Genomic DNA, 17419 nt, shown 5'->3' with positions numbered 1-17419 from the left:
AAATGAGCAGGTAACAGCTTGATGATCCCTCAAAAAGCTAATGATAGAATTACCATATGACTCAGCAATTTCACTGTTAAAAGAACATATATACCCAAGAGAAATGAAACCATTTGTCTATACAATTTGTACATGAATGTTCGTAGCAGCACTATTCACAATAGCCAAAAGGTAGAAACAACCCAAATATCCATCAGCAGACAAGTGGATAAACAAAGTGTGGTGTATCCATACAGTAGAACATTATTCAGCCATTAAAAAAAGGATGAAATTCTGACACATGCTACAACATGGATGAGCCTTGAGGACATTATGTTAAGTGACGTAAGCCAGTCACAAAAAGGCAAATGTAGTAGGATTCCACTTACATGAGGTACCTAGACCAGTCAAGTTCACTGAGACAGAGAGCAGAATGGTGGTTGCCCGGGTCGGGGCAGGGGAAATGGGGAATGGTTGCTTCACGGGTACACTGCTTCCTTTCTGGAACTAGATGGAGGTGGTTACACAACAACATGAGTACAGTAAATGTCACTGAATCGTTTCCTTTAAAATGACTGATTCTCTGTGACACAAATCTTACCTCAATAAAAAGGAAAAGGGCAGACAGGCAAAGGGGGAGTTGGATTCTACAACCTGGGCCACAGAGTGTGAATAAGAAGAGGCCGCCGCGTCCAGGAGTGCACACTCACACCCACGAATCTGCTGACTGGGATGGAAATGGTGTGCGTGACGGGCACTACTGACTGGTTCTGGAATATGCTAACCAAAATGAAGACCGTCAGCTTGTGTAATTATCATTTACCTGGATTCCATAACAAGTTCACAGACTTACAGTGCAGCGAACTCATTCTATGCTGGGTCAGTATCCGCCATATTTAAAAGATGCTTCAACTAAAGCAACAGCAACAGGAGAAAGGAGGCGATACTCTGATCCCAGAGGCCAACACGTTAGAGGAGAAACCTCTCCCTCACAGACCCCTGGATGGGCAAGTGGGCTGCCTACATGGTCGCAGCAGGCTGAGTCTCTAGCTTCTGCTCAGCTGGGACTGCACAGGATTAAAAGCTGCTACCCCTTCGTCTCTCTAGAAATCACAGTTGCTTTTCACTCACACAAAGCTGGCACAGAAAATGTGATCCACTGAGACTGCATGACCACACATGTTATCCTTAACAAGAGCAACGGCATTTTCAGTTAGAACCTCGAAGAGAACATGACTTTTTTTAAAAAGGCTCTATAAATTCTATCACAAAAGATAAAAGAAAATTCAAATTTGCTATACAAACTTTAGAAAAGACATGGGGGAAAAATTCCCCTGGAGAAGTCACTGCTCTAATTTCATGGTTACCTCTGGTCTGCCTGAGAAGGCAGGACGTAAGGAATAATTCATGAATGGCAGCATTTTGAGCACCTTTAGAAATTTTCTGGTGAGAAAGTGCAATAAATGTGATGCTTCTTATTATGCCCACTAGTAAGGACGAACCTCACCCTGAATATAATTTTCCCTGAGATGGAAACCAATTTCCTGCCCTTAAAATATGTGTCCAGAGAATCTGGTGATGAGAGAATCACGAACGAGTAGACAGAACAATCAGGATAAAAACCCACTGTCCTCTTCCTTATAAACGTTCATTCTAAAAGAGCTACTACAGGGGACAGGAGAAGTGAAATAGGTGAAGGGGAGGAAGAGGTACGAACATCCAGTTATAAAACAATTAAGTCACGGGGATGAAAAGCACAGCACGAAGATAGAGTTAATAATATCTTAACAATGTTGTATGGTGACAGATGGTGACTATACTTCTCATGGTGAGCAGAACAAAACATACAGAGCTGTTGAATCACTATGTTGTACACCTGAAACAAATATAACATTGTATGTCAAGTATAATTCAACTAAAAATTTAAGAGAGAGAGTTACAAGGAAGAGAGTCCAATCAAACCAATTTGCAGGCCAGTTCTAGTGCCAGGTGGGCAGAGCAAAACAAAAGAAATGATGTTTCTGACATGGTTTAATGTTTGGCTGAGAAAATGGATGGACACTGCTTGAGCCCTTATTTCTCTGGTCACCTCCTCCAGAGCCACACACTCACCCATCCAGACTTCCCCGAACTGCCCAGCACCAAGCCTTTTCACCAACTTGATGGAATCCCGTGGGATCTCCCAGGCATCTTTGTCCCATGGCTTTTGTGGTTTGGGGCTAATACAAGCCTTTTCCAACCTTCTGCACAAGCCATCTGACTGCTCTAATGTGAAAGAGAAAAAAAAAGGTTAAGAAATGTCCTACTTTGTAATTTACCAGTATCTATGAAGAAATTTCGACTACTAGTGGGATCATTGGTTGATGCAGCTCGACGCAGTCGACGCAGTCTACGAACCTAAAATGCTATGGGGGTATCTTTTGTCTAATTGTGACTTTGGAAATTCTTGCCTGAAGGACATTTTATCCATTAGTACTGTTTGCAAACCTACAATATGTATCCCCTCAGAGTGGGCTACAGAAGTAAACAGTACCAGCAGCTACCGACTATAACCGACTTCAATCACACAGAGAATGAACCTAAAGGCCGCCCATGGGTTTGGCTTCTCAGGGCTGAAAAGTGGCACTGGCGACTGAGGACCATTGACTTGCCTCTTCTAAATATTTTCTTGTTGTTATTTCTGTTTTCTTTTACCCAGACTATGGATTACTTTTACACACACACACACACACATATAAATATATATATATATATATATATAAAGACACAGACCTGCAAATCTGCATTCTGATTCCAAATATTTAAAAATGTGTTGTAAAAATATGCACTACATGAAAAGAATATTCATTTTTCTCTTCGCAGTTTTGGAACATTAACTGTCAAACAGCATGGATGTGGTGGAAAGAACTGGGATAATTATTCACTAAGATCCGATCTGACTTTAAATGCATATGTAATTACAGATTAATTTAGAATCAATTACAGAATACGGATCCTCCAAATTCATCCAAAAGAAATATGAGGTAGAAGAATTTTAATATAAAGAAGTGTTTGACACCCTACATTTTGTAATAAATCTGTTTTGTCTTGTCCGACCTTCAGTTTTTACTTACTTTGGTAATGTTTAATCATGTCACTGATACAAGGAAAAGTGATTCGTGGAGAGATGTAATAACCCCCATTGTCCAGACTTCTAATTTTGTAGTGCTTAATAACATCACCATGCACAGGGTCATAATCTCTGACAGAAAGAGAGTAGCTTCCTGTGGGGGAAAAACACAAGTTTGTTATCAAACCATAAAACTTTCATGACCAGGATATATCTCTTTTTAAAAAAAGAATTCTAGACTAGTTTCTAAGAATGATTTCCTAAATAGTGATTTAGAAGGGGACTTAAACCACTTCCTACCTTTCAAGGTTTCGCTTTCTCTGATAAGAAAAGCTCCAGGACTGTTCCCTGGCGCCAGCAGCTGTCTTTCTGCATCTTTCCTGGTTATATCCTTGAAAAACCACCTGAGAAAACATTGTCACACTTCATGGATGTTACGCTCCAGGGAAGGAAAAAGGTAAGGAATGCATAAGAAAGCCAAGGCAGCAAGCAAAACCATCCAAGATGGCAACAGGTAAGGACTCACTCTTCCGTTTCCAAGGTGTTGACTTTGGCGACGTAGTTGCTGGGGATGAACCCTTCTCTCTTTGTTGAAAGGGATTTAGCTTTCCACCATTCTCCATGCCTGGAAGAGAAACGGACATCAAAAAGTGTCTGTGTCCAGGGGCGCCTGCCTCGCTCTGTTGGTACAGCATGGGACTCCTGACCTTGGGCCTGTGAGTTCGGGTCCCATGTTGTGTGTAGAGATTATGTTTAAAAAAATAAAATCTTTAAAAAAATAAGTATTTGTATCCAATGAGTCAAGAACTGCAATAACAATTGTCTGAAGGGGGGGTGAGGGAGGGTGGGAAGATCCCTGGAGCCCCAGAATCCAGCGGGAAAATTCGCTCCTTTTGCTGAAATAAAACTATGTTTAGAGACTTAAGGCAAAGGAAAACAGCCTCATAACTGGATCACTGTGCTCGGCGCCACACACACAAGAGTTGGTGAAAATGGTTCCTCTCTTGCAGAAGCAACACATTTGTAATTTCCCCCAGAATCTCCAAGAAATGCTGTAGGATCCTTATATAGAAACGAGAGTCAAGGGAACAATGAACCATCACTCTCACGTTATAAACTCCTTTGTTAAAACATCTACTTTCCATAGAGAGGTGCTGTGGAGAGAAGAAACGGAAAACCATAAAGTAATCCCAAGCAGGTAGGCTCATTCCCCCTGTTCTTGCCCTCAGCATGGAGCCAAGGAGGAGGCTGGGGCCAAGGAAGGAGGCAGGAATGGAAGGGTCCCCAGGAGCCTCAACTATGATGTTCAAATCCCCACGCCCAGTCGGGCTCCTTGTTTGCAAGCCATGAAGGACAGCCACAAGGGACACGAAGCTGCTACCTGCTGTACGTCTATTCACGACATTCTCACATCAACCCTGGGACAGAGCCACTGTCACTCCCATTATAGGCCACTCCCATTTCCTAAGTGAAGAAACGAAGGCATAGAGCTGAAGGGACTTGTCAAGGTCACACAGCTATCAAGAGGCAGGGCCAGGATTAGGCCCGAGTTCACACTCACCCAGTAAGTGAGAACTGCTCTTAACCACTTAGCACCTTGTACTTACTAAGGGGTCTCCCTCCTCCAACCCTGGTAGGCCGGCCAGCATGACAACGTATGCAAGATCAGGGGCAAATACTTGGGAAATCCTTATTCTCAGTACCAAGCCCCTGTGGTCTGAGCCACGGGTCTGTGAGTCAGCATGGGGAGCTGGGGGTGGGGTGGGTCAAGGACACGACGATGTCTAAGTGTCTTCACAGAAGGACGACAACGGCTGAGTAGGGGCTTTTCCAAAATGACGGCTGCTTCTGCACAGTGCCCTTAAAAATCAAACCAAGTCGGGGCGCCTGGGTGGCTCAGTTGGTTAAGCGACTGCCTTCGTCTCAGGTCATGATCCTGGAGTCCCAGGATCGAGTCCCGCATCGGGCTCCCTGCTTAGCAGGGAGTCTGCTTCTCCCTCTGACCTTCCCCCCTCTCATGCTCTATCTCATTCTCTCTCTCAAATAAATAAATAAAATCTTAAAAAAAAAAAAAAAAAAAATCAAACCAAGTCGGACCCATACACCCAGTCTGAATTTGAGCAATATAACTAAGTAAACACGGGCATTAAAATAACATGCAAACTCCACACAGACACAAGCTTCTTAAGGTGGCACAGATGGATAAAGAAAGAAACTGGTGTCTGCATTCAAAGGGAAACCTGGAGAACATAAGAGGAAGATTCCTTTGGCCTCACTCCTTGCACTCCCAAAGCCCTGCTAGCAGCAAGGAGGCTGGGAGGCTGCTCATTGCTGTGCTGCTGGGAGCAGAACGAAGGGGCCAGGACTCTGGCCCGAGTAAAGGGTGCGTGGGCATACTTACTCCTCCAGGACTTTCATCTTCTCTCCTTTCTTGAAAGACAAGTCGTCCGGGTGGATGCCATCATAGGGGTACAAGGCTACCACGATGTCTCCTTGCTCCTCCGGATCTAAAAATGAAGGACGAAAGGGGAGATGTTCAAGAATCCATCAATGGAAACGTTTTAACAAGTCTTTATCAGGCACAAAAGATGGATAATGACATGTGTTTCCTGCCTAGTGGGGCTCAGAGCCCACATGGTCTGCGGTAAGCAACGTATTATCCACACTGGATACAGTTGATGTTATCCCCAGTCATAGAGACCTACAGCTATAATTAATTCCAGCCCTATACTTCAGAAAGGATACAGCCATGTTCAGAGCAGCCTTATTCGCAAGAGCTAAAAGGAAGGAACAGTCCGAATGTTCGGTGGCAAATGAATGGATAAACAAAATGTGGTGTGTACATACAATGTGACATTATTCAACCTTAAAATGGAAGAACATTCTGACACGAGCTACAACATGGATGAACCCTGAAGACATTGGAAGGAGTGAAATAAGCCAGACACGAAAGGACAAACACTTTATGAGTCCACTTATTTGAGGTACCTAGAGTGGCCAAATTCATTGAGACAGAAAGTGGAATGGTGGTTGGCAGGCGCTGAGGGGAGTGGGGGAATGGGGAGTTAGTGTTAAACTTGGACTGAGTTTCAGTTTGGGGAGATGAAGAAGTTCTGGAGATGGATGGTGGTGCTGGCTGCCCAATAATATGAATGTACTTAAAGCTACTCAACTAGACACGTAAAAATGGTTACAATGATAAATTTTATATTCCATGTATTTTTTTGACAATGAAAATATAAATAAAAACACCCAAGCTAACTCCCTTAATGCATCTCTAACAGTAAAGAAAGGAAAACCACCATGTTGCTATGGAAACATACCTTTAGTTTGAAACCTCTGTCCTGGTAAAAGCTGAGATTCTGGAACCTAGGAGAGAATATTGGTTAGGAAAAGGATTTTTACGTTTAGCTTTTCTTACTCACATGCATGTTGTATGTTATGTCATCTTTCTCACAGTAGCAAATGAGGTTTAGAATGGCTCATTTAGGAAGCCGGAAAGAAGAGAACAGAGAAAAACATTTCGCAGAGCTGGGTCCCATCCTACACAGCTCAGCGGAACGGCTCTCCCTTCTAAGAGCAGTCATTTGCCGGTGGTGGCAGGAAGTGAACAGGTGAAGGCTGGAGTGTCAGCATGGAAACCAGACACTAGGGACTGCAGAGCAGAAGACGGAAACGGCCTGGGCCCCTGCTGGCTTGGTGGGATTGCCATTTCGGCCAGGACTGCTGATCTCCGTGTTTCCCAGACTTGTTTAGCAAACAGAGTCCGGGCTCTGTCACTAGAGGCTGAGAACAGGTCCTAACGGATCCAGGTTTCCTAAGGCTGACCCTGCTCCTGTCATGGGGACAGATGGCATCCCCGGTTACTTCAGCTGGGAGGTGAATTGGCAGGAAGGGTCTGTGGGACAGAAGGTCACCTCAATGACCTTTTAAACCAAATTCCTTTTTCTCTCAGTGACCATGGGGAGGATGATAAGACCTCGTGGGCCCCTTTTCAGGAAAGTACTGTCCAAGGCCTATATCCACAAATCATGCAACTTTTCCCTTTGATTCAGTGACTTAATGGAATGGGACCAAAACAGTTTGCACTGAAATTTAAATTTCTTTTTTTTTTTTAATTTAAATTTCTGATGATGACAGTTAGCCCATAAAATCCCCAATTATGAGGTTGGGGCAGTGGGGGAGGGGGCATTACTCTATGTCCTGGTATCATAAAATCAGGGGTCCGTGCTATCCTTGAATACTTACTTTAAGAAGTTCTAGACTGATTTTTTTAATCATGGGGATTTGCATAATTAGGATGCATGATCAATTACAAATGATTTAGAGGAAATAATTAGAAGATGAGAAACTAGTTAAATCACTTTGAAAGCAGCAAGCCGATTTCAAATACCAAAGAGTCCTTAATTTACAAATGTTTTAACAGACTTTCTAGAAGACCAAAACACGTATAGGCAACTCATCTGTCGTAACTCTTTCCTTAAAATGTCTTTTCTTCGGGGTGTTGCTGAATTCCATCAATTTCACCTCACCGGCTTTTCAGAGCTCCTGTCACAGAGCCAGGGCGTGCATTTTTGGCACATCTGGCCACAGCTGGGAGTGTTATCTATGGCCATGGGATAAGGCCATGCTAGCGGGCTCACGAAACAATGGGCAGCTGTAGCCAGAGAAGGCACAGACTAAGAGACAGAATCCAGGAGGGAGCTGCCATATTGCAAACCTGTTTACTACTTCTGCCTTCCAACCCCATGGTTAACCTCTTTCAATCTTAGGAGGAGGAAAAATGGTACATTTATACATTTTGCTTTTGTTTTTCTGAATCAAGGGCATCTTCGTTCATCATTTCAAAAGAAAACTTGGGTTCAAAGCACGTAAAGTGCCTATAGCACATAATATCAGGAGAAGCCAGATTCGTTTTATGAGATCTCTTGAAGTCTATAAGGAGGCAACTATTTGTGACTCCAATTCTTTCAATCATTTTCTTTCCTATTAATCATGTGTATGTAATATAGTTCTCTACTTATACTGGTTTATGTAATGTTTTTAAATATTATATTTATATTATTTATTATCACTAAATTATGAAAGCTATATAGTCTTATACATTTTGAGTTTCTCTCTATATAACTAACATTAATTTATCTATCTAGAAACATCAGGTACAATAATTGACAGCAATAATATATTCACTCTTCATCTCCACTTTTTAAGAAGGCCAACAGTAACTTCTCAATTTCAGCAATGGCATGAGACTTTGACATCCGTCAAACCTACAGGATAATGGGGAGCTCTGGGGAAAGAGCTGGAAGAAGGCTTGGTAACAAGAACATACTCCATAATGCCAAGGCCTTATATTTAAAACATATCAGACTAGAGACACTATGAAAATTCTTAATAAAGGCATTGGGGCTAATTTGATAATATACTATACATATATAATTTAATAATATACTATTTATATACTATACATATACTTATATATATATACTATATATACTAATTCGATTATATATATATATATATAATAAAATAGATGGAAAGGATAAAAGATCTGAAGTAAAGTACGTTTAACATAGCAACTATCCAAAGCTCTGGTCCTCTTCTCCTTGAAATTGGATAGAGTATTAGGTCTTCCTTTGCCAAGCATTTCCCAACTGCATCGAATAGCACAGCACTCATGTAAAATTTCTGGTACAGATATCTGTCCAAGGTTAGGGGGCAGAATTAGCTGTGTATTTTTTTAATCCTTTAATTCTCTGTAATAGGTCATGACAACTTCAGAATCTGTACTGTCTGGAGTTAACTGAAGAATGACAAGATAGGGGATAAAATATGATACGCCAAAGGGCATATTAGCACTTATTTTAGCTTCTGACTTGAATCCAGAATTTCTTTTTTGCCTCCAGACCACTGTGCTAATCTCACTACCTATCCTAAGTCACCCAAGTTCAGATAGACAGATAGATTGATCTTTATATATAAAGGGTGGGTCTTTGCACCAGTGATATGAAAGATGATTTTCTTTACACGTGAGTAGGTGATCAAAGGCCCTTTATTGTACAATAAGTGGTCTGTTTATCTCTAAAATGTTTACAAACTCTTTAAAGGATTAAGTTATAAAGGAAATCAAAACTTATTTGAGGCCCAAGTAATGGATGTGATTTTTTTGCACGCACATGTTACAGATTTGGCGTTTAAATTACGCAGCCATGCTTTGATCCTGCTGTGGGAATTCTCCCCTGAGACTATCTACTTACTGGCCTTTGCTGTTTATTGGACGTTGGATCTCTCACATAAATAGTTCGGTCAGTATTACGTACTGGTTGAGTCTTCAAATCTATTCCATCGTCATTCAGATTGTCTTTCCTTTTTGATTTTATACATCCCATATTTCCTGTGGGAATACAAAAGCAATGACATTGTTTTACCATTTTAGAACTGGCTTCAAGCTACCAAAATATCTCCATTCACAAAGAATAAAAAGAATACATTTTTATTTTTTATTATAGATAGCTTAACAAACTCAAATGTGAATACTGTCCACATACCCATTTGCTTGTTCATTCATTCATTCAACAACTATTTATTGAGCACCAATTTTATATCAGAAGACATCATTCCTGCCCTAAAGATGCCCCTATTCTTGTGGCAGAGATTTGTGAATTAAAACTACAGTACAGTGTGGCGAGTCAATGACAGAGGATGCACAGGACCTAGGAAAGGGCACCTAACTCAGGCAAGTGGAAACGCCCCAAAGGAAATGCTCTGAGTCAAAATGGGAGGGATGTTAGTCATGTGGCAGAGTCAGTAAAGGGATTCCAGGAAGAAGGAACTTCATATGCAAAATACTGATCCCGAGATAACATGGCCCCTTCAGGGAACTAGTTCATCACATCCCTTTGGGGAACTGGTTCATCTCACTCCTTCAGGGAACAGATTCAAGCTGATCCCTTCGGGGAACTAGTTCTATGATGAGAAACCCTTTAGCCAAGGAGCAAGTAGGGAAGGCCAGGAGTTGGGATGGAAACAGAGGCGCACCGTGGGTGCCATGCTGGGGAGCTGTTTCTCTTACTTTGTCATTTCACGAGGACACAAGGGGCAAGGTCAAGTGAGGGGGCTTGAGGCTTCCAAGGCAAGCATGATTAAGAGCTAGATGGTGCAGAACCTGGCTTGGGGCCTGGGAAAACGGTGGTGGCCCTTCACCAAGACCAGAAATAAAGGAGGAGATGCCAACGGGAGAGACGATGCCTGGAGGAACATCCAGATGATCAGCTCCAGTGGGCTTCCCAGGAAGCTACGTGAGTGTGGAAAGCAGGAGAGATGGTGGAGGTAGGGGCAGCAACGAAGGCATCAGCACACTGTGACCGTGCGTAATATTCGGAGGAAGAGCCGTGGACAGAAGGGGCTCGAGCCTGACCAGTGCAGAACGACGCAACCATGCTTCTGAAAGCTAAACTCCTTTATTAATTCCTCTGGTTCATAGTAGGATGTATAGAGCACCGCACCAAGCACTCTGGGGACTGAAGGATCGAATTTAAAAACTGAAATCAGATACGAATCTTGCCTTACAGCACAGCTCACAGTTAAATCCGTACATTAAAAACAATAAATCTGTTATGAGCTCCATTAGAAGGTCCCATAGGGCAGTGGCTCCCAAAGCTGAAGGGACACCAGGATCATCACCCGCAACAGAACAGATTCTCTGGATGCATTCCAGGAAACTCCCTCAGGCCCAGTGGAGGCAGGGTGTCCACCCCTCCCCTGCCCCGGGGTGGGGGGGCGGGAATCTGTGGAACTCGGAAGCACTGCCATTGGAAGACCACTGCCTCGATCTCTAGAGGAGGGAGAGAGGATTCCCAGTCTGGGGAGGAGGTGGTGGGAAACAGGAAATAACTCCCCGGGGAGGAACTGTTCTAAGAAACCTCAAGATCTCCAAATTGTCAAACTGTCATCCATAGGCCAGCTCATCTCCGCACCTTGTCCTGCAGGATTCCAGGGGGCCTGCAACCTTCAATTTGTTTATCATCTCATCATGGAGATCTGAAGCCTCTAAAGTACAGTCACACCTCTTTCCGAAACTAGCAAGCAGCAGTTCCCAAAATAAAGGGGAAGCAAGTACTTCTTTGATTCAAAACAGCCCTTTTTTTTTTTTTAAATATGCTAAAGTATCTGCAATGGAGAAGGGTTTTTAAGTCGATCTGTAAATAAGTGAGACAGGTTTTAAAGTTGATCTGTAAGTAAACAGTCAAGCTCTTTTCTCACCAGTCTCAACCCCCACCCCCTCCCAAAAAAGCTGTATCTCACTGATCATCCATTAAGATGGTGCTGTTCAAGAAGGGAAGGTGGAGCCCACCACTGAGCACACAGGCAGCTCCAAGAGGAGGCCCCGGAGGGTCCACCTGACCACCGCTGCCCTTTGCCCTTTGCAACACCCTGCTTTCCCCTCGCACTGACCGCAACCCCCACCGAGCCTCTGGGCTGCCAGCACTCCCGCAGACTGGCCAAGCTGCCCCGCTCCAGCGCACGCTCTCTATCTCTCTGTCTCCGTCTCTCTGTCTGTCTCTTCCTGCCTGTCTCTCTCTGTGTCCCTGCCTGTCTCTTTCTCCCTCTTTCCCTTTCAGTGTCTCTCTATCTCTGCATCTCTGTCTCTCTCTCCCACCCTCTCCAGATCTAAACACAATGTTACCTGCCCAGACTGGTCTTCACTAACGAGCCTACTAAAAAAATCGCCCCTCTGCCCATTCCTCAGGCTTTACACTCTTCTTTTTCTAATTGTGACCGACATCCCATTACATATTGGTGAATTCGTGGTCAGCCCCCAGCAGAACTGAGGCAGAGAGGGAGGCCCCCAGCCTGTTTCTTCAGGGCAGTATTCCCAGCAGGTACACAGGGCCTGTGCAGAGCAGGTGCTCAGGGGATATGTGCTGCAAGAATGAATGGATGGACCAGCTCCGGTTGCTGCACTCCACCTTCCCACATGTTCATCCTGACGCCCCTTGCAAAAGGTGGACAAGAAAAAGGAAAGGAGGTGAAACCCACCTCAGTTGTTTTAAAAGATACAGAAACCTCTAGAACTAACTTCTAGTTTATAGGAAACACAGAGGTTAGAGGAACAAAATGATCAGACAAATCCATAATGTGTAACCAATCTGGATACTTTGAAAAGTACAGGGGGCGGGGTAGAGAGGTGAGGACAGAACTATTCCATATTAAGAAACGAAAGAAACACAATGGGTGAACTTTGAATGAATCCTGGATGGAGGGGGTTGGGGGTAGAGGAGGACACAGGTTGGGATAATTGGGGAAATCTTGAATATATTTGAACATGGTATTAGGGAATTGCTGGGCTTCACAGGTGACATGATGATAGCACCGTGGTTATGCAGAAGAATGTCCATATCTTAGGAGATGCATACACACGTGTGCACGAATGGAGTCTCATGGTGTCTGGGAGTCACAACACTTTGGGCAAGATGAAAAAGAGAAGGGAGTGGGAGACAAATGTGGCATAACATTAAAAAATCAGTGAATCCAGGTGAGGACGTTCTTTCATTTTTTTTTTCCTGTGGCTTTGTTATTTTCAAAATAAAAAGTTGGAGTGGGGAGAAAATAAGGGGATATTTATATTATACTACTTTCTCTCATAAAGTTGTTCAAAATGTTAGAAACAGTGTGTGTGTGCATGCACACAGGGGATGAGGTTAGAAAAGTACTTTGAGGGGTGTTATTTCTGTATCACGCCAAGGAGTGCAGACTTTATTTCAGCAGGAAGCCATGGAAAGTTTTTTACCCAGGGAAACGATATGATGAGACCACTCCTTCCCAGAGAGAACTCTGTAGGAGCAAGAGGGGAGACGAGAGCTGGATGGGGACATCTGGGACCCAGACCTCTAAGAGGTCTGGACAAAGAGACAATGGCGACTGTCCATGGGCAGTGGCCCTGGGAAGGAAGACAAAGGATGGAAATAGAAAGCAGGTGGATGTGTGAGGGGTGGTGACAGTCCACGGATTATCATTTCTTTATGCTTATTTCGTATTTTCCTCTCCCCCATCACCATGGATCACTGAGAACCAATGCATGGGCCGTAGATGGAAACAATTACAACACTGCTCCACGTGGAGATACCGTCCTTGGTCGCTCAGGCTGAGCCGGCCTCTGCTGACTGCCCACCCAGCAGGGAGCCCTGGGTTCGGGCCCTACAGTTCCTCACGGTCCAGCAAGAAAGCTCAGAGAGTTCCTTGTAGTGACATGGGGATGAACTCAGACCAGGTCTTGCAAATGCCTTCTGCTGTGGGAAGGTACCAGAAAGGTCGAAGATACAACGTACCCCCCACAAAAACTGAGAAAGTGGTTACATGTTTGCAAATGATATGAGCTACACTGTACAATGACTCGCACCTTAGTATTTTTTAATTAAACATTTATCATTTTCTAAGCATCTTGTTTACTGCTTGAATAAACCCTATGACATAGGTATTACTAACCCCACTCTACAGAGGAGTACACTGAGGCCTACAGAAGTCGTGTGACCAGTTCCCAAGCCACAGCGGTGGGGAATGCCAGCGCTGGGCCTCACACACGGCTTTAGCCGAAAGTCCGAGCTCCACCATTTTGCCATACGATGGCTATTTTGAAACTTGTGCTTTATCTACATACTAACGATGCTGAATGAAGGGATTATTTCTGTGACCTGCTTCTTTCTCAAAAGGACTTGACATGCTTTCACCAAAAAAAGACGATAATGAGTTTAAACAAATGAAAGCAGAAAAGCTGAGCCCAGGACAAGAGGAGAACGGAGGTCGGGTAACATGGTGCGCACCAGATTTGTTAGAGCAGGTTTCCTGGCAGGAAGAGCGAGAGTGCAGGGCGGGTGACAGCGCTTTCATGAAGGGAAGAGGAAGTAACCGAGCTCGTCACGGGAGGCCAAAGCCCCGGCACGAATGCTTATGACAGATGTGACATCAAGTTTACCCAGGGAAACGTTCAAGTCCGATGGCAATATATTCCATTTTTTTTTTTTTAGCAGTAAATGAAGGCACATTTCATATGTAGAGATTCTCATTTAATTATGATAATAACCGGGGGTTTGACATGCAAATACAGCCCTGGGATATTCATTACATGAGCTCAACTACATGGTCTGAAGAGACACAAACAGCTGGGCAACCATTTGCTCACAAAGGGACATCCACCCACACATCCAGGAAACGGGAGGTGGGTAAGTTTTCTTTCCAAAAATGTCTGTTGGTCACTGCAACAAATATCCACTGGGTGGCTTATCCTCATGTAAGGGCCTTAGAATACCAAAATCCTTAAAAAAAAGAAAAAAAGATTTTGGAGAAAAGACTAAGTATGAGTCTTCATTCATCACTCCTGCTGCCTGTGGTCAGATCCAATAATGCCTTACAATTATCCATGTGCTCAACAAAGAAGTAACTGTCCACTCGGAATTCTACTTCTGGGGATGGGTTTGTTCTTTTTTTCCCCTCCAGCTTTATAGAGATATAACTGACACATGACTTTGTGTAAGCGTAGGTACATGACATAATGATTTCATATACTGTGTATTGTGAAGTGATGACCACAGTAAAGTTAGTTAACACATCCATCACTTCACATGGTTGTCAGGTTTAGTTTATTTGTTTTATGGTAAGGAGTTTTAGAGGTTTTGTTCTTGAGATACACTTGAATAGGGCACAAGGACGTTCACATGAATGTTATTTGTATTATACAGAGAGACAATCTAGATGTCCATCAATAGGGAAGAGTTCATTAAATTGGGTCAAGCTGACATATTCTGAGACTAGGGTGAATTAAAAAGAGAGATTTGTATAATTTAGGCATTCTTGACCACCATTCATTAGTGACTGAAAAAATGCACATATACATAGTTAACACAGACATATCCATACGAAAGCAAATCCACATATCCACCAGTCTGGCAGTTAGGTTCTAAAGTCCACTTATAAGGTGCAAGATCCTATACAGAAATTTTCTCTTAAGAATTCCTAAGGAAGACACTACAATTTACAAGATATTTTGGAGTAAGGACTGTAGAGTTGGCTCCCTGACCTCAAATCCTAGGTCCATCAATCATTAACTGTATGATCTTGGGCAAGTTGCCAAACCTTTCTGTCCCTCAGTATCCTTCTGAAAAATGGAGATGACTTTATCTGGCTCTTTGCATTGTTATGATGGTTAAATGAATTAAATTAGCTGATATTTGTAAAGTGCTTAGAAGTATGCTTAAAACAGTAAGAGCTATAAACATGTTTGTTAAACACATAAATAAATGAGGTCTAGATACTAGTGCACAACCCCACCCCACCCCAAAGAGGGAATAGTAGGAGCACATCTCCCATCTCACCTGCAGGGTGGAACCCAGGCCACTTGGACCATCTAAATGGATGTTTTCTTCTGCCCCCCCTTCCCTTCCCACTTTTGGGCGGGCACCTTGCATGCTACACCAACTCTACTGTATACTTTGGTATTGCAGGATGATCTGAATGTGAATGTACACATTACTCGGTAATTAAAGAGCGGGGAGGGAAGCTGTGAAGTGAGAGGGGTTCCTGAGTTTGCATATTACATGTTTTGGGTAATATTTTGTTTGTCATAGATTTCCTAAGGTTGAAAGGTATTACATCCCACTGGATGCCACTTCCCCCTATGAAAGCTGAATCCATGTTTTAACAATTCCACACAATCCTAGATCTTAAAATTTTAAAATGAAGTTACTAGAATTTAACCTCCCAGAACCTCAATTTCTAGCCTTTACAAAATGCTACAAAGAAACTGTGTTGGTATCGTGTTTTGTTTTTCTTATGACTTGTAAATTTTCTCTCTTTATTCTAGGAGCCACCAAAAAGCAACTAAAAACATTTTTTTGGCATTGAACTTCACCACCACTTCCCAAACTGACTGCTTCAATTTGCATTGAGTTTTCCCAGCAACAAGCCAATTACTCATCCAAAGACTCATCGGGAGCTGTGAAATCTTTCTCCTGTTAGCTACCTTTTGCCTGACCCTGCATTATCAAGCGGTCATTCTGGAGTTACTAGAAATATCTATGCTGGTAGGGAAAAAAAAAGAGAAGAATGTGTAATTACCTACTTTGTGCCTGGCACTGCCCAGATGAGGAAAGAAAAGCCCTGATGTAAACCTGCGCCAGGTTATCAAAGGTCTTAGATAAAAGTGGAACTTGGTCCATCTGCTTCAAAGCTGCACTTTTTTTTTTAAAGATTTAATTTATTTATTTGTCAGAGAGAGAGCACAAGCAGGGGGAGCGGCAGGCAGAGGGAGAAGCAGACTCCCCGCTGAGCAAGGAGCCCGATGGGGGGCTCGATCCGAAGACCCTGGGATCATGACCTGAGCCGAAGGCAGACGCTTAATTTACTGAGCCACCCAAGCGTCCCCCAAGCTGCACTTCTTTACCCACCCAAAGCTTTGCGGCCTCTCTGTGGAGTGAGTTTTATCTCTCTGAATTAGCGAGCTTAGAAAAAGAGAAAGAAGTCCCAAGGACTTAGAGATGGGTGGTAACAATCCCAAACAAAAGTGATCTTGAGCTTCCAAAGTAGGCTGGGTTTGGTTCAAGGGTCGTTCAGAGGAATGTATCCCTAAAACAGTGTCCGCGCCTCGTGCTTGCATTCCAGGACCAGTTCGTTAACTTAAGAGCCTTGCTTTGCCTGCCCAAATAGAAGACTTTTCGACACCCTTTGACTGTTTTCCTTCTTACTTTACTTTCAAGAATGAGACTTCAGAGATGTTTTCAGAGAAGCAAAGTCTACATATGGAAGAGTTGCAATGTTTTCTTCATACAACCTATCAGAGAGAAAAGGGGTCAGAGAAGCCTTAGAAGTAGCCTCAGGACAGCAGAGGAGGAGAAAGCTCCAGAACTAAACTCCACAATCAACTCCATCCAGTTCCTATCTTAAGTAGCTTTCTTTTCTTTTGCCCATTTCTTTTTGAAAAATACAGAATTGAAAAAAGGTATAGCCAGACTCTCTTTACTTAGATAACTAAGATTTCTCTCCTTTGTATGTCATGGTAATAATTTTCAAATGTTCTCAGTATTTTTCTTCTGTGAAATCTCCCAGAAAACCATTGTTGACACAGTTAGTAAGCTGGTAACCTAGGTCTGCCTGGGTCCAGACCCTGGCTTTGACCAGTCTCTCATAGGAGATCCCTAAGGTTTAAATACCATATGTAACAGGAACAGTGTCTTGGGGCAATTAAGTCCATGTCGTTTTGGTATCTGGTAATCCCAGCTCCTGGTGTTCCTCTGGGTTCCTTATTAAGAGGAAATCCTTGACAACTCAGATCCCAGGGCT

At 43.2% G+C, this 17419-nt stretch overlaps 1 protein-coding gene across 2 annotated transcripts in view; it reads right to left on the bottom strand.

Annotated features, from left to right (window-relative positions):
- The window catches only part of LYN (LYN proto-oncogene, Src family tyrosine kinase), a 108717-nt gene that overhangs the window by 50404 nt on the left and 40894 nt on the right, over window positions 1–17419 (bottom strand). Inside the window, exons 2-8 of one of the 2 annotated variants that reach the window (XM_081816009.1) lie at window positions 9346–9482; window positions 6412–6457; window positions 5490–5595; window positions 3615–3713; window positions 3389–3492; window positions 3093–3242; window positions 2092–2244 (exon numbers count right to left, since the gene is read on the bottom strand). In XM_081816009.1, coding sequence (XP_081672135.1) covers window positions 2092–2244; window positions 3093–3242; window positions 3389–3492; window positions 3615–3713; window positions 5490–5595; window positions 6412–6457; window positions 9346–9477 — 790 coding nt within the window. In that variant the 5' untranslated portion in view covers window positions 9478–9482. The remainder of the gene's footprint in view (window positions 1–2091; window positions 2245–3092; window positions 3243–3388; window positions 3493–3614; window positions 3714–5489; window positions 5596–6411; window positions 6458–9345; window positions 9483–17419) is intronic. The other variant, XM_081816010.1, reaches the window with a different exon arrangement.

This window comes from Leptonychotes weddellii, chromosome 4, assembly GCF_054177405.1.
Source record: "Leptonychotes weddellii isolate Sample4059 chromosome 4, ASM5417740v2, whole genome shotgun sequence".
Lineage (NCBI taxonomy): Eukaryota > Metazoa > Chordata > Mammalia > Carnivora > Phocidae > Leptonychotes > Leptonychotes weddellii.
The sequence above is the reverse complement of the archived record's forward strand: the minus strand, read 5'-3'. Positions and strand labels throughout refer to the sequence as shown.